At 38.1% G+C, this 23206-nt stretch overlaps 4 protein-coding genes across 4 annotated transcripts; 1 reads left to right on the forward strand and 3 right to left on the reverse strand.

Annotated features, from left to right (window-relative positions):
• The first annotated feature begins 1739 nt into the window (after positions 1-1739).
• On the forward strand, positions 1740-3825 carry LOC132184535 (Transducin/WD40 repeat-like superfamily protein). The gene has a single exon (XM_059598206.2). It carries the CDS (start codon positions 2137-2139, stop codon positions 3520-3522), a length of 1386 nt encoding a protein of 461 aa, XP_059454189.1. The 5' UTR covers positions 1740-2136; the 3' UTR covers positions 3523-3825.
• A 295-nt stretch (positions 3826-4120) lies between these two features.
• Positions 4121-9765, reverse strand: LOC132184273 (inactive protein kinase SELMODRAFT_444075). The gene is made up of 8 exons (XM_059597839.2): positions 9483-9765; positions 9247-9380; positions 7638-7732; positions 5862-6895; positions 5520-5680; positions 5000-5076; positions 4562-4886; positions 4121-4455 (listed from the first exon to the last, which is right to left on the reverse strand). Exons 1-8 carry the CDS (start codon positions 9655-9657, stop codon positions 4306-4308), a joined length of 2151 nt encoding a protein of 716 aa, XP_059453822.2. The 5' UTR covers positions 9658-9765; the 3' UTR covers positions 4121-4305.
• Positions 9766-11159: 1394 nt separating this feature from the next.
• Positions 11160-13018, reverse strand: LOC132184338 (cytochrome P450 CYP82D47). Its single transcript, XM_059597933.2, has 2 exons — positions 12040-13018; positions 11160-11962 (listed from the first exon to the last, which is right to left on the reverse strand). The coding sequence occupies exons 1-2, from the start codon at positions 12958-12960 to the stop codon at positions 11330-11332; spliced, it is 1554 nt and encodes a 517-aa protein (XP_059453916.1). The 5' UTR covers positions 12961-13018; the 3' UTR covers positions 11160-11329.
• Positions 13019-16459: 3441 nt separating this feature from the next.
• LOC132184824 (cytochrome P450 CYP82D47-like) lies at positions 16460-19108 on the reverse strand. The gene is made up of 2 exons (XM_059598598.2): positions 18167-19108; positions 16460-17145 (listed from the first exon to the last, which is right to left on the reverse strand). Exons 1-2 carry the CDS (start codon positions 19106-19108, stop codon positions 16522-16524), a joined length of 1566 nt encoding a protein of 521 aa, XP_059454581.2. The 3' UTR covers positions 16460-16521.
• Between the last annotated feature and the right edge of the window lie 4098 nt (positions 19109-23206).

The raw sequence follows: 23206 nt of genomic DNA on the forward strand, positions 1-23206 counted from the left end.
ATAGCAGAGGTCACTAGTTCGAATTTTTCCTTCCCTTCTGTGGACATGTCAAAAAAAAAAAAAAAGTGATCGAGTGCTGCACTTGCCATAATTGTTGTTACATTTATATTTTTGTGGTAAACTATCATGTTACAGTTAACATTTTAATAATTGACGTAATAAGTAATATATAAACTATCCTATGAGACAAAATAATATGCTCTTTTAACTTATACGTTGGGAAACGTAGGTGGATAAGGTGATGAGGCTCATCGCCCAAGAACTCAGGCAAATGGGTTGTGACATTAGAGGTCCCTATTGATTTTCATATGCAAATCATATTTGGTGCCGTTGGAATTCAACAAGCTTGGGAGTGTGATCCAAAGTCATTAGTGTATGTTCTTTTGCAAGAGCCCTTTATATTCAAAGAATCGGATCTACACAAATTGCTCATTGATCTCGGACCGTCAGATTTACCGTCCAAAATCATCTGGCTATCCGTTTAAATGTAGACTATTCTATGGGTGGACTATATATGAAGGAGCATATTCCATTAAACTTCAAATTTTTCTTACTTATCAGATTATGGTGGAAGAACTGGCTAATATCAGCGTCAAGTAGGTTGTATATGATTATGTGCCAATGACCAAGAAAAAAAAAAAAAAAGAAGTCAAATTAAAATATCTAGAATTTCATTCATGCAAGACTATTGAGTGCACCGCACCCTCTTATCTTAATATATATTGGATATGGTTTATAGATTTTCATTTGGTTAATTACTCATTTATATATAAGCAATTAGGTGCATAATAATAATATTATTGAAGGACTAGTTATTGTCTCCAGGGTTAAAATAGTTGTGGGCTTAATTTTGATCATAAACAAGTTTTCGTGTTTCTCCAACTATTTCATCGTTAAGATTTTATTTTGTTGCATTTAACGGTGTATATGATGTTATGTCATTTAAAAAATTATAATAACATGTTTGTAAAATATAATTTTGATCATGAAATTGACGTTCTCTCCATTTCAATTTTCAGATCCAGTTTTTATTACTTTAAGTATATATAGTTAAGGCTTAATGTTTTTCTAAAATGAAAGAAATGAATTATTTTGTGGAATAGTCAATAGCACATATATGTCTTTATTCACACTATACGCACCTACAAGTCTACAAGGTAATTTGTTCATAGAATTCAACCCACTGTTTTTTTTTTTTTTTTTTTTTTTTTTTTAATTCAACCCACTGTTGGACAAAAAAGGTTGCTCCATGCTAGAATGGCCATATATGGAAGAAACTTGTTCCTTAAGTTTAGCCAACAGGTCATGCTCTTCCTCCTTTAACACAAGGCAAAGCTAGCTCACCCTATGAATAGCCAGAATAAAGCACATAATTGTTTTATTTTTTTGTCGCTTTTTGTTAAACAAATTTTTACTAAGAAATTCCTCACATAAAACTTTGTAAAATACACATGACTCTAAAGGCACGTGTCAGTTCAATAGATTGAATAATTAAAAAAAAAAAAACACGGTTCTTTTGTACAATTTTCTTCCAAATTAAGCTGAAGAAATTTTTTTCAATTCAGTTTATTAAACTAAAGTCACATCTATTTTTAATTCACACATGTCTTCCAAGTTGGTTTGAAAGAAAATTTTGTTTTGTTTTTGGTTATTTTGTTGTTATTATTATTATTATTATTATTTTGTAAAAAGAAAAAGAAAAACCAGAATCCCTAAATGAAAACCATCCAAAAGGGTCATTCCAAAACAGCATGCAAACCAACAACCTTACAATTGCAACAGCCAATGTCCCACAACTGAACACTAACGAACATGCTATTCTTACCGTGGGACCCGGCTTGTCTGGGGCCAAAAATCTCTCTCTCGCACGCAAGGATTGCGTGTCGTTCTAACATGTGTCACAGTCCCACGGGGCCTATCCTCTCTACCGTTCGTTGCCACGCTATTTATATATAATTATATATATCCGGTCTCTCCTCTCCCGCCTTTGGCTCTTTCATATTCTGAGCTTCTCGTCCCCTAACTTTCCTCCCAACCATTCCAATCATTCGAGCGAAATCTTCATCAATTTGGTTTTAATAATGGTGGTGTAGCTAATTAACACCCTTTTGTTTGATGCGAGAGGATTTGTAATTAATGCGAGGCACAATGTTTGCTGACACAAGTGGCATAGCGCGGCCGAAATACGGCAACTTAGCGCACTCTGATCCTAACATTTCGGCGACTAGCAACGACGAAGATTTCCCCATGCGTAACAGCAGCGCCTCATTCGACCCCAGCAGGATGAGCGGCGAGGGCTCTCCGATGACAATGTCTCCGTGGAACCAGGTTTCCCCGTTCACCAAATCCCCGTGGACTCAATTCGAGGAGCAGCTCCCCAAGAACGGTCTCATCGGCTCCCTCGTACGCGAAGAGGGCCATATCTACTCCTTGGCCGCGTCCGCTGATCTCCTATACACTGGCTCCGACAGTAAGAACATTCGGGTCTGGAAGAACCTCAAGGAGTTCACTGGCTTCAAATCAAACAGTGGCTTGGTCAAGGCAATCATAATCTCCGGCGAGAAGATCTTCACCGGCCACCAAGACGGCAAGATACGCGTGTGGAAGGTCTCCCCCAAGAACCCGAGCGTGCACAAACGCGCAGGGACATTACCTACCTTGATGGACATCTTCAAGAGCTCCATCAAACCGAGCAACTACGTCGAAGTGCGACGACGTCGTACCGCTCTCTGGATAAAACACTCCGACGCGGTGTCGTGCCTGAGCTTGAGCCGAGACAAAGCCCTCTTGTACTCGGCGTCTTGGGACAGGACCTTGAAGGTGTGGAGGCTCTCCGACTCCAAGTGCATCGAGTCTATCAACGTCCACGACGACGCCGTCAACTCCGTGGTGGCCGGCTCAGACGGCCTCGTCTTCACTGGCTCGGCCGACGGCACCGTCAAGGCGTGGCGGAGAGAGGTGAGCGGGAAGGTCACGCGGCACTCTCTCGCGCAGACGCTTCTGGAGCAGGAGTGCGCCGTCACGGCGCTGGCCGTGAACTCGTCCGGTGCAGTGGTTTACTGTGGATCCTCTGATGGGCTGGTCAACTTCTGGGAACGTGGGGACGGGATGTTATCTCACGGCGGGGTGCTCAGGGGCCACAAGATGGCGGTTCTGTGCCTCGCGGCCGCAGGGAGTCTCGTGCTCACGGGCTCAGCGGACAAGACCATATGCGTGTGGAGGAGGGACGGCGTGATCCACACGTGCCTCTCCGTCTTGGCGGGCCATAACGGTCCCGTCAAGTGCCTGGCGGTCGAGGAGGATCGGGAAGCGTCCGTTAATGGGGATCAACGGTGGGTCGTCTACAGTGGGAGTCTTGACAAGTCTGTGAAGGTGTGGAGCGTGTCCGAGCTGGCGGCTGAGTTGAATCAAACGGCTATGAAGCAACAGCAGCAGCAGCACTTTGCTAGCGATGGGGACTCGTTCCCATCCGATGGGAGTTTCTCCTCTGTGGGCAGAAGTAGCCTGAAGAGGAGGAACTGATCCCAACAAGATTGATCCCTGAGGTGTTTGCCACGTGTCTGAGCATCACCCTCGGGTTATATCTTGTCGATGTTTCAAAGAGCTCTTGTAACTCGTTGAAACGTGGACTTAAGGCAATATTTAAGGGTTTCTAGATTTCGAGGCAACTATGTTGGGAAGAACACTGAGGGGTCGAGGTTTACTTTCAATGGATTTTGAAGATTGCTGTAATGATGTAGACTGTGATGGATGATTGGATTTTGTGAATGGAATTAATTAAATTTGTGAAATAATACTTTTACCTTTTCTATGGGGTTGTTCTTATTGTTCAATTCATTAAAGTTAGTAGTATTTAGTGAATGACTTCTTTGGGAGGATATATATGATACAAATTTACAGAGGATACATGCAGCAGGATTAGCAGGCAACACGGGAGTAGAAGTTCTAGATGATGTCCTAGACAAATGTAAGCAATAAGGTCAACTTTAGTTTGATTGAAATTAAGGTGCATATTATTCTCTATGATTGGAATTTTGAGCTTTGGTACAACCATTGCAGGAACACACAAGCATTTAAGTACCAAGGTTCGTTACTGATTGTGAAATATACAGAACATGAATTGTGAAGAACAGTAGAATTGATTGTAAAAACATCTGACATTTTTGAGGATGAAAATCAAGATGACACAAAAATTTAGCAACAGCTATAAAAAAAAAAAAATGTGATCCATAAATTGAAGTGAATAACGGCTATAGAACTATACATTCAATATAACTCCTCTGATCCAATTGGCATATCAGTTTTTCAATGTGAGAGCTTACGAGAATGGTTTCTTCTCACTTCAGGTTGTCTGAATGAGCTGAGACCACCCAAATGGCCGCTTCTGCTACCGATTGTGTTCAAGTCTAAACCCAGAGAAACAACCGGATCTCCTCCTTCTAGCACTCTTAGGACCTATATATATAACAGAGAAACGTTTTCAACTCAGACAATGTGGTAAACTTTTCAATGGAGAAGATATGTACAAAAAACATTAGGGAAGGAGGGTGAGTTAAGCAACCTTTGACATTGGAGGTCTGGATTCGGGATCTCGACGTAGACACAAGGAAGCAGCACGGCCCAATGCCTCTAGTTGATAAGGGATGTCAAGGGATTGATCACAGGCCAAGCTTGGATCATGTAATTGATAGATATTTGCTATGATATGGCTTGGTTCTAATGCAGCCAGAGGGTGGAACCATTCAGAGAGAAACTGCTTTCCGTTGATATACTGCAGCTCATCGATTCTTTTACCTGTAATTAGCTGAAGTAATATCACACCAAATGCATACACATCAACTTTATGTGTAATTTCTCCACCATCCATGTACTCTGGTGCAAGGTACCTGGTTCAAACACATTCAGCATCATTAGATAATCACATTAATTACGCTTCTGAGTTGAGGGTGCTGATTTTCAAACAACTTTTTGAATGTCTAGAAGAAAAATATACAAGTACCTTGAAGTTCCAATTACTTGATCCTCAGTACATATATCCCATTCAGAATGCCACCTAGCAAGCCCAAAATCAGCAACCTAACAATAATAAACTGATTAAAAAAAAATGAATAATCCATAAATGTTAACATAGTTAATAAAAGATATTGTAGCATCACTTGCAATTCTAAAGGAGTTCCACAACATCACCCTCACGTTTGATCCCATAATTATACAGACTTGAAATTAATATTGATTTTGCCCTTAAAGGTAAAGATAATGTGTGTTGTGGGAAAACTTTACTCGAAAAAGTCATGGATGTAGAGTGTTAGGCATAAATCTGTTGGAGATTGGAGATAGATGTCACGGTACAATCTATTTTCCTTCTTTGGCTACTTGAACTGAAGTTTTAGAAAATATGGTACAATCATTCAGAAAAGGCACAGTTTTGCAGATTGAAGTCAATTGATCAATCCACGTATTTAACTTCAAAGGTGGAAAAACTCATGGTTCTAAAAAATCAGAGTTGTAGTTCAAAGTACCAGAGGCTCAAATTCGTGAGTTAGGAGGATATTGTTTGTTCGCAGGTCTTCATGTGCTATACAACCCACTCTGCAGTCCTCATGAAGATATCTTAAGCCTCGTGCTGCCCCAATAGCTATCCTTAGCCGTGAGTGCCAATCTAGAGGACTTATGTTGTTTCCTGTCAGTCACAGAAATGATCAGTAATCGATCTGGATTTGAACCTTAATTGAAAGCCATATATTATAAGTAGAGAAAGTTTATGAAGTCCATGGAACTCAAGGGAGCCATTTCATATTTCATAGACCAATGCTCTACGGAAAAGTTAAGAAAATAGACAAGAAAAAATAGATTATATATACCATGTAAGTGGAAGTCCAAGGATCCATTGCATATGTACTCATATACCAATACCCTCTTCTTTGCCTCAATACAAAACCCAATCAGCAACACAATATTCCGGTGTTGTGCACAGCTCAATACCCGCACTTCCCTGCAGAAATCAGCATCTGATATAGAGCCACCAAACCTTAACCGCTTTACTGCAACAGCCTGACCATCTCTTAACACACCCCTGTGAACCACGCTGAAATCACATTTTGCCAAGAAATTCATATCTGAAAACCTGTCTGTAGCTTCCTCAAGCTCTTTGTAAGAGAACTGTCTTGGAGGTTTTCCAAAAACTGGTGATTTCTGTTGACATAGTGAGCATAAAGGAGGAGGTGTAGAGGAATTTCTACCTAAAGAAACAGCATCCCTGATGCTTGGGTTATTGGTGTAGTCTCTTTGATTGGTTTGGTCGATCCTGACTCTATTAATCCCCATATCTTGATCAGAGTCGACAAACTTATCACTTAGAGTTTTGGAAGTATTTCCACAGTTTCGAGGTATGAGGGGCTTATTATCAACAACGTGGTTCCAGGGAATCCGGAATCTGCTCTTCTGATTTCTAGCTACGGGTGATGTTGGGGAATTTGACAGAGTGACAAGCCTTTGCCCGTCCAATTCATGTGCTGATAGGGCGTCATTCAAGTCTCTCTGCTCATCAGTTCGCTTCTGAATTCCACCTTGTGGTCCTTCAAAGAGAGGATTTTGTCCATAAACAAGGAAAAGAGAACTCGTTGTCTCAACACTCGATAGTGAACCTTCCCTTGTGGTTCTTGTGTAGGAAGCACGCGGTTCTTCAGGGCTGCTCAGAGGAGTAGAAGGTTTCATTCTGTGGCCTTGCAACTTCCCGGCGTCTATTGGCGGTGAAGAAGAAGCAGAAAAGAAGGGGGTTCGGAGATCATCTGAACATCCTAAATTAAGCCTAAGGACTTTCGGTTGAGAACCCTTCATTACTACAATGTTGCAGTGTAGTTCTTCCATGCAATGCTTCACCTCTTGTTTCAATTTTCTGTTATCGCAATCCAGAAGGTCATGAACTACGTACTACTATTTCAAACCATTCTAACCAATTTGGAAAGACATGCCTTCAAGGTAAATAGTAAGATAGAAAACAACAATACAGGTTGATGAATCATGAATTTATATGGTACATTGATTCACAAAACAACAAGATATTTGAAGTTGTAAAGACGTCTAGTCCAGAACCAATTAAAACATATTGACTGTCTCAGTAGTGGCAATTTTTGCATGAAGTAGTTTTAGCTGTCACTGTGAAATACATGCAGCATATAAGATAACATATTTGCTTAGGTTTTCATTTAGTTGATTCTCTGAATTTACACCAACCAGTAAAGACGTAAAGAGGTCAGAGAAAGATGAAAATAAAATTACAACTTATTATGAAATGCTATTAATGAAAGTAAAATTAGAATAAATGACATATATATATTAGCCACATAATGTTTGAAATAGTAGCAAGCTATTATATTTATCTCTTTTTTTATTGTATAATAAATGACATATATTAGCCAAATAATGTTGCATAGATATTCCAAAAAAGGTGGCAAAAGCTATTAGAGACAGATTACCAACTTATAATTAATCAAATCAAATAGGATAATACTAAAGCACGTACAACAAATGGAGCTTATCCAGCTATCAAAAACGTTAAAATAAACGGTGGGCCTAGCATAAAAATGAATAGCTCAGTAACAAGAAATAATACTTGTTTTTTTTCTAATGTTAATTACTTGTCCAGTATGACCCAACTGACTCCGTGGCTCTTTGCTTCAGCTGCCACAGCACCGCCAGATGAGCATGAGGCCACCTTAATCCTCACTCTAACCTGCAATCAATTGTCATGACAAATATTACTTGTTTGATAACATTTTTTTTTTTCTCTTTTGTTTTTTTTATTTAAATAAAAACATTAATCAACAATCCAAAATTCAAAGTCATATTTGTGTCACATTAAAATATTTTTTAAAATTAAAAATAAAAAGGCATCTTTTGAAAAGTATAAACAAATGGAGTCCTAATTTTTGAATTATTTTTTCATTTATTGTTGTAATAGAGATAAAAGCGTTGGGACCTTGCGATTCTTGACATAGGTCCCTCCTAAGGATTGGAATTGCCTGTAATTTGTTGACTTAATTGTAAGTAATTTGGGCATTTTCATGAGCCCTACAATCCAAAATTTAGAGTTCATTTGTCTGAGACAAATGGGTCTTGTACCTGTCTCCTCTGTAAAATTGTCTGAATTATCGGCATTTTAATCAATGGATTGTAGACTATCCATATCCCCAATTACATGCAATTGAAAACAATGTGTACATCCTGGGACATGCACATTGTACTTCTCTTTTTTATTTTTTCCTGTCTTTTTCCATTTGACTCGCTTACTTTCTTTATTCTAATCATGGCTTTTGTATTTGAAATACTCAACATTAACGTACCAAAAGAAAAGAAAAGAAAAAATCCAAAATATACGTTTTGTAATGAAATCATGCCACAGCTTTTTAGTACTTTTCATTCTTTTTTGTTAAGATAGCACAACGATGCTAGTGAAATGGGGTTGTGCCCAAAAAGATAATACATCAAATGGGGTTGTGGGACACCATATAATATGCTTAAAATCAGAAGGTAAAACTACCTATAACGAAAAGATAAGATTCTTGGGGTCTACAATTTGATTTTTCTTTTGACTTTCTTTGTCATATAGACCGGTCCAATTTATTGACCTTAGACTAACAGTCTAAAAGCACATGCCAAGCTGGCCCTCACATCATTAACTTAAATCTTTATGCCACCAAAAACAGGGATCCAGATCCCTCTTATTCTTGAATAAAGACGAGGAGGGTTAGAGATAATAATAGGAACTGGAAAAGGGCAAAACTCTTCCTCGAGCAGGGGAGCTATATCTAAATAGGCAGAGCTTTTTTATTTGGGTTGGAATTTTGAATAATTTACTAACAATTCATGTAATAATAGCCAAATTATATATCAATTATCTTCTAATAACAATGGAGGGAGTCTGGTGTCGGTCCCCATAACCAGACCGAGTCCCCACTCTTCCCAACTCTGACAGCTCAATGATAATTTGGCAGAGACAGAGTCAATCAAAAGAAACAATAAAAATTCAGCCAGGGCAAAAACTACAGGATGTAACGAAAATAGCCGTTTCGGTTTCGGCAAAGCCAAAACCACGTGGTTTTTGTCCAAACAAAACCAAGCAAAAACTACGTCGTTTTCAAGAGAGAGAGAGAGTGAGAGAGAGAAAGAAAAAAAAGATCTTTTTGACCGAGAAACAATGTTAAATGAGAAAGGCGGCAGTTGGTAATATGGTAAATAGAACGTCACCTCCATGTGGCTGTGAAACTGAAGAGCCATCTGAGAGCAAGACTCGGAGATCCGATAAATCCGATCCGGCAACTCTTCCCGCATACTGCTCCCACAGTCTCCGGGGAAAATCGGAAAGCTCCAGAACCTTCTACCTGCAACGTTCATCGCCAAATCAAACAAATCAAATAACATATTATCAATTCCAATTCAGAAGAAATAGGAAAGAAACAAATTGAAACCTGAAATTTAATTACCGGTTTTCTCCGTGGAAAAGACGGCGAGCAAGGTAATGCAATCGCCGGGATGAGCGACGTGAGTGAGAGCCCACGCCAATGCGGTTTTGGAGACGGCCTTATCTGCTTTCACGGCGACTAGTACTTTATACGACGACGTGTTGGCGTCGCTGCTTCGCCTTTCGCCCCCTTCCATTTCCACTGGTACGTGAAGTCAGGAGCTTTTGTTTTGGGGGCCTGAGACTTTGGAAACGTTTGGAATTTTGGTTGCCTGACTTTGGGATCGTTATATTTTAGTCGGACAAATTCCAAAGGTAGTAGAATAAGCATTTTGAACTTAAAGTAGCTGCTTGGGGCCCATTCTTTATTCCAACCGAAATAATCGTTTAAATCATTGATCACTTTTCGGAATTATTCCAATAGCAGTAAAGTTGGATATTTATATATATGATTTATTTTTCTTAAAAAATTTGGGTATTAAAACGTAGAAATTTGGGTATTAATAGCAAGAAAACGGTGTCGTCGTCCCAGCTGGTCGGTTGTGTAGTAAATTTAGTTGCTGATATGTCTGAAATTGGAATTCATAGGTACCCGCTGGCACTTTATATGTACCTTAAGCAAGGACCACATAGTTAGTACGAATGAATTGTTGGTGATATATATATATGAGGGTACGTAGTAATGATGTATCAATTTATCTTGTAAAAGTACCGCATAGAGTGGGTGAGAATTGGGTCAATCAATGTTCTGGGTTCATGGTCATGCTTAAGAGGTTATTCTGTGGTTGGCATCAAGCTAGCTGCCTTGGGCCAGCCTAGAACCAACGTGAGGCTGCTGCAATAATGGGGACAGCCATTAATAATAATAATAAGAAGAAGAAGAAGAAGAAATTCACCATATATAGAATTAAGACGCTTAGAGGAATTGTAGTCTCTTTGTAGGAGAGAGGGCTCCCCATACAACAAAGAGTTCACTGACTTTACTTGAGTATGGCCCATGGACTCCTTATTCAAATAGAGAGCCGCCATTAATTAACAGGGTAAAACGGTCTCTATCAGGTCCCTCACATCCGCTGCCCAATTATAACACGCAAAAAATATTCAAATGCTCACCCATGGTCCTGCTGTGGGTTGCAAGAATTAAAAAAGGTCCATATAAATCAGGGCTTATAAATGGCAAAAATATTCAAACATTTGGGCTTTGGGCGACTTGTCACACGGACATGAAAAAAAGGAGGCCTAATGTGTCTTTTGCACCGCCAGACTTGCTCTAGGCCCTCTGGCCCAGGAAGACGAAACGAGCACTTTGTAACCGGCTAACGGATCAGGATTCCTTGAAATTCTTAGGATAATTCTAGTTTTTGAAATTTCAGATCCAAGCCATCAGTTTTCATCCAAGAGTCATTATTCTGCCATGTGTCTCACTACTAATAATATAATAATAAATTTTTAATGATATTAATAATTATCATTATTTTATTATTTTATTAATAGTGGGACACGTGACAGTATAATGACTCTTAAATAAAAATAAATGGCTTAGATCTGAAATTTTAGAAACTGAAATTTCCCTAAGAATTTCAATGGATCTGAATCCCAAGCTAACAGAAACAATTTAGATAATACTTTATTTTTTTTATTTAATTATTTTTTTTATAAGCAAATAAGGAAAGAGTTGCATAGATTAAAACACTGAAAATAGAGTAGGCTACCCAACAACATACACAAAAAAACAAAAATTACATTGCGAGAAATACAAATAAAAAGTAAGAAATAGATGATAAGTACTATAAGTACACCAAAAAAATACAGAAAAAAGGATTAAATCCTTTGGCACACTAACATTTATTAAATAGTGTAGGTCGCAGTTTAATGATCAAATGCATATACTTGAGCAGGAAGGCGTGGAGTGAGATGGACTTCAAGTGGTGTGGATTTCAAGTTGGTGAGTGCGACATTCTCTGTCATATCCACGGGCTCATCCGATGGGGTTGTAAGTTCAAAAGCGTGCAACAAAGTGGCAAGTGTGAGTTGCATGACTTGCAACGCAAGTGAAATTCCAGGGCAAAATCTTCTACCAGTGCCAAATGGTATCAACTCGAAATGTTGGCCCTTGACATCAACACCTAAATGGGTCGTAAGGAATCTTTCTGGTCGAAATTCATTTGGATCAGACCATACATGTTGGTCTCGATGGATCTTTGAAAGATTAACAAGGAGTCGCGTGCCTGCTGGAACATGGTAACCAGCCAAAGTGCAGTCTTCCCTGGACTCGCGTCGGATAGAGAGCGGTCCAGCAGGGTACAAACGCATTGTTTCTTTGAGAATAGCTTGGAGATATACCAAGTTTTTCATGTCTGATTCCTTTACTTGTCTCTCCCTGCCAATATGGAGATCTAATTCTTGATGTGCTTTCTTTAGAGCTTCTCGGTTGTTAAGAAGCAGAGAGAGAGCCCATATCATTGTTATGGTTGTTGTATCTGAGCCCCCTATGATAAGGACCTACAAAACCACCAAGGTCAAAGTATTAGATAGTCAGGTTAAAAAGCTCTAAAGTCACTCATATTTCAATAGCTTACCAGACATGTAGCTTTAGTGATTGTATCAGCATCATAATCGGAGATCTCTTTGTTTTCAGCAACAATAGACAACAAGACATCCATAAAGTCTTGTTGCACCTTTGCCTCGCCGGAAACTTTCCTTTGCTTATGTTCTTCTAACCATCCTTGAACCACATGATCCAATTCTTTTGCAGTTTGCTTCATGGCCCTCTCGTGCCCTCCCAAGTCCAACCACCTTAGATAAGGAAGCGTATCTGCTGCCACAAACGTTCCACTCAACTCAAAGAAATTTCTAAATGCCTTCCGGCACTGATCATTATCTTCATTCTCATCTTTCAAGGTTACACTCCCATCAAATCGCTTCCCCACACCCATCCTAAATACAACATTTAAGGTTATGGAACCAAACCATCTCTTCATATCTACCAACACGTTGTTGTTCTTCACCCAGAGATCATATATCTCTTTCACAGATGTATTTACCTCAGACTCTCGGATGTGTTTGAGCATTTCAAGGCGGTGGTTTGAGAGGACCTCAAGGGTGATTATTTTACGCACTTCGCGCCAGTAAGGACCGTAAGGGCCAAGCCCGAACATGGCATAGTTGTAGCCCATGAGTTCTGAAGCTATAGCTTTTGGACGGTCGGCAAAGGCTTTGTCGTTTGTGGTGAAGCACTCTTTTGCTATCTCCCAGTTGCTCACTATCACAGCACGATGCACTCCCAGCCGGATAGTGAAGATTGATCCGTACTTATCGGCCATGTCACCCAATGTGATATGGTCTGGTTTCGCCCCTCCTAGTTGGTGGAGGTGGCCAATCAAAGGCCACGCGCCACCAGCTTCTGGTGGAAGTGTTGTTTTACGACCAGTTGTTTTCGCTCTTCTTAGTATCCATAACAGAAAAAAGAGGAAGAGAAAAAAGGCGAAGATAGTGGCCATGAAAAGTTGTAGAGGATGCGTGATACTTGTGTATAGAGGTTTTGGCCCTTTGGGAGAAGAGGCGTGGTTCTGTTGCGAGCAGTCCCTTGTATGTATATATATATATATTCAAGATCAAATATTGTGCGGTGTGACTCTTCATTTCAAGATTTGCTAAAACCACGCGGACGTGGTCAGTGGTCTTCACTACTGGGCCAACCAAAGACGAAACGATACTTGCATGGCACGAATGATACAAATCAGATTTTTTTTAATTTTTTTAATATATTTTTTAATATTTTTTAATGTTGGGTGCATGAAAACGGTGGGACCAGCTAGGAATTTTGAGTGTTGGCGTGTTTGACTGCTTCTTTTCCAGTTGGGAGAGTTGGCCATATAAGTTAAGATATAGATTAATGTTTAGTTAAGAATAACAATCTTAAAAAAAAAAAAAAAGATGTAGGGGATAATGAAAACTGAAATAAGGATGTTCTAGATATCTATCCAATTAATATGTACTTCTCCATTTAGGATTTAGCAAAACTACCATATTTTTTCTCATGAAAAACTTAAATTTAATTCTAGATTATTGTTGTTGTAGTTTTTTTTTTTTTTTTTGGGTTTTGGTTTTTGTTTTGTAATTAGGAACCTAGCTAGCTAGTTTATGTTGTGGATAAGAATGGAGAGCACCTGTCAAACGCTCTGCGTCTAGTTGCATTTTTTTAAGAAGAATAATGTCACATCATTATATTATATCTCTATCTTACCTTCATGTCATTAAAGATTGAGCCTAGAAGCTACAATATTAATTATATATTCAAGATATTTTCTTGATTTTATTAATTATATATTCAAGATGATAGGTTCATCTCTTTTATGTGCTTTCGACTAGCTTGGCTTGGTAGTTGGGACTCTTACACTTCTCAATAATATTTTCTTTTACAATGTCACCTATAGCTAGTAACATATTCTATCCAATGCATCGATCGTCTTCTTAAATAATTCCACACATATTTTTCAACGTTCAACGTCTGCATCACATAACCCACAAAAATAATAAATCTTCTCCACTAGAAACAAAGTATAAAGCGACGCTTAAAAAAAAAAAAAAAAAAAAAGAGCTTCTTTTTGTAATGTTTTCCTAATATTTTAATTTTTACAATGTTTTCCTAATTTATTATTTGAATTGAAATGCCCCCTTCTAAGATTCAAAGTGATATATTTTAATTAAAAAAATAAAATATCCATAATAGAAAAAAGAGGAAGATAAAAAAGCCGAGGATAGTGGCCATGAAAGTTCCAGAGGATGCGTTCGAGAAAGAAGATACTTTATTCTGGATATAGGTTTAGGTAGAAGGGGCGTGGTTCAGTTGCGCGCGTGTTGTTGGTTAAACGTCGCTCTTTCATTTCAAGATTTGCTAATATCACGTGGTCTTGTCTGGGCCAACCAATGTAAATTTACAACAAAGCCCAGCCATTTGTTTAAGCTTGGTTTATGAATTTAGGATAGACGAGCCAATTAAGACAGGTACTGAGAAGGAATTAAGACACATGATTAAAACAAAAAAAAAAAATTCATCTGACATATCCAATATGACAGCACAAGTGCTATGCTGTCAAGGGAACAATATTAAATAAACGAAAAATTGTTAAGATCACAACATAAATTTAATTAATGGTCAACTTCTTTGTTATGTGTTATTTAAAAAAGAAAAAATTGATAAAGGAGATTTTGAGATTCTGAAAATTTAAAAAAAAAAATAATTTATTTAGTTTAAAATTCAAATTTTTTTTACACGTAAGAGAGAAGTTGACCATGAGTTAAATTTGTCTTGTGTCCGTATCAAACCTCTAAATAAACTGGCCACCTGACCATTATTAAATTCAAACAGACAGAATAGCTAGCAGTGGTGTCAAAATAGTTCATAAGAAGGGATAGCTGTCCTTTTTTTTTTTTTTTTTTTTTTTTTAAGATGAGCAAGAACAAAATACAAACAAATTCACATATTCAAAAACAGAAAAGTACAAAATCCAAAATACAAAGGCCAGAAATATATATATCTTGACCTGCCAAACAGCTGAATAGTTGAAATATTGATAATTGATAATATTATTCATCAATCCACTGCTTAAATAAGTGTTACAAGACACCGTGATAAGAATAGAGTAGATGAATTACATTGGGTTTGGTATGATAGATATTGATGCTACTACTACTAAACTGCTGAGGAGATATCCTCTTATTCCAAGAGTTCTTTTATCCCCCTTCCCTCCAGAGTCCTGTGAAACCCTAAGGCCCCCCTCCAGAGCGCCGCCGCTGTCTCAGGGGAGGAGGGATGCCCGTTGTCTGCATCCCTCCTCCCCTCAACCTCTCCGCTTCGGGTGCTAGTATTTTACTTGATGTCCCTAGTCCCGGTGCCCCATCTCTTCTGCCTCATCCCACCTTTTGCAAGGGTTCCGTCGATCCGGCTGGGCTTGTTTCTGTCTTTGGTGTTTTATGTTTTGTTGTGATTGTGTTCTCCCTCGGTGGGTACTGCTTTTGAGGGTTTTCACTCAAACTCTCCCCCTCCCTGTTTGTTTGTGTGTGCCGCCTATCTTCTCTGCGGCCGCTTCGTTGCTCATCGATCGCTGTCGAGTCTTTTCACGCGCCCCTCCCGCGCCAAGCTTTTTGTGCCACCTTCCGCAGCGGTTTCCAGCCAGCTCGTGATCGGCCTCCTCTGGCTGCCGTAACCTACTTTGTGTGTTTTTCGCGTTTATTTCCCTGTATTGTTGTTTTTTTCTGTAATTTCATTTCCTACTGTTCATTTTATTTCCCTGTATGGTTTTTTCTTTTTGCTTATAATAAGGCTCTCTCCACCTACTTTGTTGCGCCAGGCTGCTGTCCGTTATTACTGGTCCAAACCCTTGGGTTGTGGATGTGAATTTTATCCTGGCCTTCAGGTCGAGGAGGATGAGTATCGGCTTGGGAGTTTTGCTCTCAAGGCTGAGGAATAAGTATCGGCTTGGAGTTTTGCTCTCAAGGCCGAGGAATAAGCGCTACCTATGCATTAGATGGTGTCTGTTTTGATACAGATCTGATTTTTAAACCTGATGATTAGTCATAGGTTAGTGGATGCTGTGTTATGGTTGATTTGGTCTGTTGTTGATGACTGTATCTTTAGCTTTGGCTATGATTTACTTCAGAACTGTTTGCTCTGTTTGTAAGAGCTTTAGGCTCGCGATTTTTATTAATGAATGAATTTGGTACGTTTCAAAAAAGAGTTCTTTTATTGCATGCCTACCCCCATAACTCTAAATGTAAAAAGAAAAACATAAGGGAAAAATCCCTGCACACGCTAATTATGAAATAATAATATTATTTAGTAAATTATTATATGATTGTCATATAATTTAATAATATAGAAGTAAAATCAGCCATAAGATTAGCACTTGTAAAAAAATAAAATAAAATAAAATTAAAGACTAATTTTTACTGCAACATTATCTCAGTTGTATGACAACCATACAATAATGTACTCAATAACATCACTCATAGTATGAAACAGTGTAGTACACATTTTAGTTACCACATATCCAATCAAACTATGCATATACTTGTGTAGGAAGGCGTGGAGTGAGATGGACTTCAACCGGTGTAGCTTTCTGATTGTTAATTCCGACTTTCTCAGTCATATCCACAAGCTCGTCTAACGGGGTTGCAATTTCAAAAGCGTGCAACAAGGTGGCAAGTGTGAGATGCATAACTTGCAACGCAAATGAGATTCCCGGGCACACCCTTCTACCGGAGCCAAATGGTATAAATTTGAAATGGTTGCCCCTAACATCAACATCCTTATCGGCTATAAGAAATCTTTCTGGCTGAAATTCATTTGGATCAGACCACACATTTGGGTCTCGATGGATCTTTGAAATATTAACAAGGAGTCGTGTTCCTTCTGGAACATGGTAGCCAGCCAAAGTGCAGTCTTCCATGGACTCGTGCGGGGGAGAGAGCGATGCTGCAGGGTGTAAACGCATTGTTTCTTTGATGATAGCTTGGAGATAGACTAGGTTTTTTATGTCTAATTCCTTTACTTGCCTATCCTTGCCAATTTGCACATCTAACTCTTGTTGTGCATTCTTTAAGGCTTTTCGGTTGTTAAGAAGTAGAGAGATAGCCCATGTCAACGTTGTTGCTGTTGTATCTGCACCCGCTACGACAAGGGACTGCAAAAACACCAATGTTAAAGTATTAGATGGTTGGTTAAGAAGTTTTGAGGTCACTAATGTTTCAAAAGCACCAATTATGACCTGATACATCAGTTTATAAATTGACTTTGTAGTAATTCTATTATTGACACTCATTTATAACATTTACTTTATATTGGTTGACGTAGTATTTTTAAGTATTCACATGAAAAGTTACTTAAGATACCCAATGTTAGCTGTCGTAAAATGGGTGTGGAGAGTATTAGCATTACTCTTTGCTCAAGCCAACACTTTCCTCAGTGTTAAGATAATTCTTAGGGAGAAATTTCACAAAACCACCTCGAACTTTCATGCGATTTGACATGATTTATCAAAGTTAAAAAAAAACTATCAATTTCACTCCTAAAACTTCTAATTTGATGCAATCTCTTCCATTAGGTGTTAAAACAGACAGTAAAAAGGATAAAAAAAACCTTTATACTCATAATTTTTTTATAAAATTTCAAATTTACCCTTAATTTATTAAGAAGGGGTCTATTTAGAAAACAAAAATTGGAGTATTTTGGTATTCTTCATAGCGATCGTTATGATTTAAGGCCAAATCCTAATGGAAGGGGTAACTTGTATCAAATTAAAAGTTTGAAAGGTGAAATTGAGAATTTTTAACTTTTGGAATGGTATTTTCAAAACACATAAAAGTTAAAGAATATTTTATAAAATTTCTCCTAATTATTATTTTGGTTGTTATTTTTCTCATCATGACTAGATCAAAATGGTTATCAAACAGCCATAAACTCTAGATGCGTATGCCTATGCCTCTTTTATTCAGAGCAATAGATCGAGAGGGAGAGAGAGAGGAGAGCTATGAGCAAAATGAAAGAAAATAGTACAAATTAAGGAGATCCAGATGCATATATGCCAATGCCTATTTGATAGTAGTTGATGGATGACAATATATCTCTCTGGTTAACAAAATAATCAAGGTAAAACAAATGGGGCATATGCTAGTAATTAACCAAAGGATATATCAAAAGCTTACCAGGCATGTAGCTTTAGTAATTGTATCAGCGTCATAATTGGAGATCTTTTCTTCGTTGGCAACAACGGACAACATCACATCCATAAAGTCTTTGTCTCCCTTTGCCTCACCGGAAACTTTCCTTTGCTTATGCTCTTCCAACCAACCTTCAAGCACATGATCAAATTCTTTTGCAGTTTTCTTCATCGTCTTCTCGTACCCTCCAAAGTCCAACCACCTTAAGTAAGGAAGCACATCTGCTACCACAACTGTACCACTCAACTCAAAGACATCTTTTAATGTCTGCCGGCACTGATCGTCACCAACATTCTCGTCCTCGTCTTCAGCCCCATAAAATCGCTTCCCCACAACCATCTTAAATACAATATTTAGGGCTAAGGACCCAAACCATCTCTGCATATCTACCAACATATTGTTGTTCTTCACCCAGAGTTCATACATCTCTTTTATGGATCTATTTACCTCATGCTCTCGGATGTGTTTGAGCATCGCAAGGCGGTGATTTGAGAGGACCTCCACCGTGGCTATTTTACGCACTTGGCGCCAGTAAGGACCGTAAGGACTAAGCACAAACAAGGCATAGTTGTAGCCCATGAGTTCTGAAGCTATAGCTTTTGGACGGTTGGCAAAGACTTTGTCATGAGTGGTGAAGCACTCTTTAGCTACCTCCCAATTGCTCACTATCAGAGCAGGATGTACACCCAGCTGGATAGTGAAGAGTGATCCATACTTATCGGCCATCTTACTCAACGTAATATGGGCTGGTTTTGGTCCTCGTAATAGGTGGAGGTGGCCAATCAACGGCCAAGCGCCACCAGCTTCTGGTGGAAGTGTTGTTTTACGGGTTTTTCTTAGTATCCATAATAGGAAGAAGAGGAACAGAAAAAAGGCGAGGATAGTGGCCATGAAAGTTGCAGAGAATGCGTGCTGAGGAAAGAGCATACTACTTCTGTAAGAATAGAAGTTTTAGGAGAAGAGGTATTGTTCTGTACATAATTTGCTCGCAATCCCAGCTATACATAGATATATTCAGGATAATATCTTCCCTTATTGTCAAATGTCCTGTCGTGTCTTCCACGACGGGACATTTGACAATACTGACAGACGAAAAGTCAGAAAACACATTATTCTTGTTTGGATTTTAGGCGTCACATATATTCCACAGATATATGATCATATATAGATCAGTGTACTCCTTAGTTTATATACTGCAGGGACCAAAAGCTGTCTGGTGCAATCTTGCTCAGAAGAAAAAAAATTCAGTTCTGTGACGCGCAATAATTTGACATTTGTTTTTTTGTTTATTTTATTAATGTTTGGTGCATTAATCTAGCTTAGAAGAAAAAAAAAAATCAGTTCTACAGAATTAATTCTTGAGACAAGTGCTTTTGAGTTCTGTTGCCAATAACATGAAAATAAAATGGAGAGACCAGCAAGGAATTTCGAATGGTTGGCAGATACAAGTTGAGATTGAGATTAAATTGGTTAGAATAACAATCTACAAAAGAAAGAAAATGGAGAGTACTGTTGTAAATGTACTTATAATTGTTGTATTTTATATTAATTAAGTAGACTCAAATTCATTATATTCCAAAAGTTTATGTTAATATTAGCATAAACTTTTGAAATAAAATATTTTTTAAAATCTATATTGTATTCTTGTTTGATTACCTTAGTATATCTCTCCGTAACAATGAAAACGAGATAATGATGTTCTAGATATTAAAAAGATAACTGCAGAAAACTGGACCATGCATTGAGCTAGTTGCATGGTAATGAGCCCAAGCTTTATGAAAAATTTAGGAAATTTGTGGGCGAATTTTTGTAATTTTTTTAAATTTTGTTATTAAAGTTGAAAAAGACAACCAATTATGAAGAGACAGTTGAGAATGCTATAAAAAGATTGACAATAGTGAGTTGGTGACAGATTATAATGACAGACAAAAAGTATAGGACGCACTCATTGTTGGTGGTCCCCATCCTACCGAGTAATTTAAGTAACTTACCCGTGATTTTAATAGTCTTACTATTTTTAGTAAGAAATCATGCCACCTAAAATTACTTTATTCTATTATGAAATATTAGTTTAATTGATTGAAAATTATATTTCATAAAACGAAAGTTATTAGTTCGAATCTGTTATTCTTCCTCTTGTGTGAACATGTTAAAAAAAAATAAAAAATTACTCCATTCTACCCCCTAAGTCCATTTACTTTTGGGGTTGTTTACCGATGAACTTTCTTTGTTTAGTAACAAGATTTAATTGATATAAAAAAAAATAAGAAATAAGAAATAAAAATATTTTATATAAAAAATAAAATATTTTGTTTTGTATTTGTTAGAATATATGAAAAATATATTATATTTTCCATATATTCCATAATTATGCTGATATTGAAATATTCTTTATTTATGGGTTGATTGTAATCATATATTGGGATTGTAATCAAATCAAGGGGATTTGATTACCAAACTTATATTTAGACATTACCCTATAAATATGGACCTTTGTATTGTAGACAAAAAAAAAAATTAATGAGCACAATGTAGCCTTTAGGAGTATTCCGAGTGGTGGACGTAGGTGTCTAACACCGAACCACCCGTAAGTTCTTTGTGTTTATTTTCTATATTGCTTTCGCTTTTATTCCCCCATAATCATTATTTCAACGGTATTAATTTTTTATTTAAATAATAAAAAATAATAATTGATGGAATGCAAAAAATAAAAATGTCTCTTTCTCATGCCAACAATCGGGAAATGTCAAGGAAGGAGTAAATCTATTGATGCAACTAGAGGCTCTAACCTCTCTCTAGAAATTTTTATCAACCTACGTTTTTTTTCTTCCATCTCCCTGGTGAGAGCAGCCGCCTCCTTAGTGAGGTTTTTCCGGGGAGGAGATATGGGGCTACTTGAATTTTACAAACAAATTTAGTAGCCAAAGAAAGGGAGGTTGTAGATCTCGCATTCTAAGTTATATGGGGTATGTTGGCGCTGTAATCTTCTCTTTCAAGTTGTCTGAATTTATATGAAATTTGAACCGTCTGATAACAAAAAATTATCATCCAATATGGTCATAAAATAGCTAACCAACACTTAAATATGGCTCTACCTAAATTTTTATGGTTTGTCCCAACATTCTCCACTTGTTGGATTGGTACTGAGCTGTTTTAAATAAAACAGTTAAGAAAACAAAATTAAGAACTTGACATTCTCCAATCGGAGTGTCAGACTTCAGAGTAATTTTAGAAATTTCTCTAAGAATAATGTGACTATTAAAATTATCATTTAATCAAAATTTAATAATGATCAATCACAAGCTTAATAATAAATTTAATAACTACATCATTTTTGAAGGAGCTTTAGAGAAACATAAAAAAGACCTGTAGCATTACTCCAGACTTCACCTTATAATTATTCAATAAAAATATTTAACCAAGTTTTTTTTCATAAACAATTCACAGGCTTGGAGAAGGTGAGAGGGGGAAATAAAATTAATAATAGACTTGGTATACAGACAATGACACATTATTTAAAAATTAACTTTTTTAAAAAAAATTTAGGAGAAAAAACACTCCCGGTGAAATTTTGAATAATTAAAAGATAAAACATAGATGGTTTTAATTAGGAGAATAACTATGATCTTCACATAAATCAAGTCCTTCCTTAAGAAAATCAAATGGTAGCAAAACACTGGATCACTGCCAAATCTACGTCCTATTATCTCCCACCTTTGTTCAGTCAACGTCAGCACCGATCAGGCCAGGCACCACCTAGGACCGCCGCCGCCTAGGCCGAACACCGCCGCAGGTTCCGCCGCTGCTCCTCCACCCAGGCTGAACCCCACAGCTACCACCATCGTGTTCGCACAGGAAGACTGAGAAAATCCCTTTTTCCCCATTTTCAGATCTCCTGGTGTGTGTATGTGAGAGAGAGAGAGAGAGAGAGAGAGATAGAGAGGAGGAGGAGGAAGCAATACCTGAGTCGTTTCTCATAGATGCTAGAAGATCATCAATTGATGAGCGAGTGGGTCATGGCCTTGAACGGCCTGGCATCACCCCTGCCATGGGTGTTAGAAATGGGTCTTGGGCCTAACTCAACCCAAAAGCTAGCTCAAGAGTTGAGGTTTCCCCTCACCTTATAAATGGACAATCTCCTTAATACCCAGGCAATGTGGGACTTTCAACACGCCCCCTCACGTGTGGCGGGAGGACATCCAAGCCAACACGTGCAACAATGGGTGACGGTGGGCCACAGCCAATTGGGCTAGGCTCTGATACCATGTTAGAAATGGGTCTTGGGCCTAACTCAACCCAAAAGCTAGCTCAAGAGTTGAGGTTTCCTCTCACCTTATAAATGGACAATCTCCTTAATACCCAGGCAATGTGGGACTTTCAACAATGGGGGTATTTGTGATGTGTTCCAAACTGTTGCTTGGATGGGTAGATATATATGGGCCCGATGGTGTAGGGAGGAGTGGAGGAGAACTGTGTTGCAATTTGAAGGGTTGAAGATGAAGAGATTTGGGATTTAGAGTTTGTTTAGAGAAGAGTGCAAATAGGGAAAGGGGATTTTCTCAAAGAAGCTCTCCGCGTGGGCGGTGGCGTTCGACCTGAGCGGCGGCAGTCCAGGGGCGGAATCTAGCCTGAGTGGCGGTAGTTCTGGCCGGCAGCTGGTCTGGGCGCTGATTTCTCTATCACGTCACCTGAGGAGAGTAGATTTGGCGGTGCATATTATTTTCTTGTTTCAGGCGATGTGTCACCTTGTCGTTGGAAGGTACAAAAGGCTCGATTTGTTACTTATAAAGTTATTCCCTTTAACGTAAAAAGAAGAAGAAATAATGGCAGGTACCGAATACTAATAAGGATTTTTTTTTTTTCACATGACTAATGGAATGGCTTTTAAATTAATGACTTCTATTTCATGAAACATGATTCACTGTTGATGAAACTAATTTTATGGACAATAAAAAATTAAGGCACATGATTAAAACAAAAAAATTCATTCGCCATATCCCATATGACAGCACAAGTGTTATGCTG

The sequence above is a fragment of the Corylus avellana genome, chromosome 7 (assembly GCF_965113065.1).
Source record: "Corylus avellana chromosome 7, dhCorAvel1.hap1.2, whole genome shotgun sequence".
Taxonomy (NCBI): Eukaryota; Viridiplantae; Streptophyta; class Magnoliopsida; order Fagales; family Betulaceae; genus Corylus; species Corylus avellana.

Coding starts and splice junctions, on each gene's coding strand:
- LOC132184338 (XM_059597933.2), bottom strand. CDS start 12,960: ATGGCCACTATCTTCGCCTTTTTTCTCTTCCTCTTTTTTCTGTTATGG. Junction 11,963..12,039: donor TCACTAAAGCTACATGTCTG/GTAAGCTATTGA, acceptor GTGGTTTTGTAG/GTCCTTATCATAGGGGGCTC.
- LOC132184824 (XM_059598598.2), bottom strand. CDS start 19,108: ATGCTCTTTCCTCAGCACGCATTCTCTGCAACTTTCATGGCCACTATC. Junction 17,146..18,166: donor TTACTAAAGCTACATGCCTG/GTAAGCTTTTGA, acceptor GTGTTTTTGCAG/TCCCTTGTCGTAGCGGGTGC.
- LOC132184535 (XM_059598206.2), top strand. CDS start 2,137: ATGCGAGGCACAATGTTTGCTGACACAAGTGGCATAGCGCGGCCGAAA.
- LOC132184273 (XM_059597839.2), bottom strand. CDS start 9,657: ATGGAAGGGGGCGAAAGGCGAAGCAGCGACGCCAACACGTCGTCGTAT. Junction 6,896..7,637: donor AGTTGGGTCATACTGGACAA/GTAATTAACATT, acceptor TTGCGATAACAG/AAAATTGAAACAAGAGGTGA. Junction 4,887..4,999: donor CAAGTAATTGGAACTTCAAG/GTACTTGTATAT, acceptor TGTTTGAACCAG/GTACCTTGCACCAGAGTACA.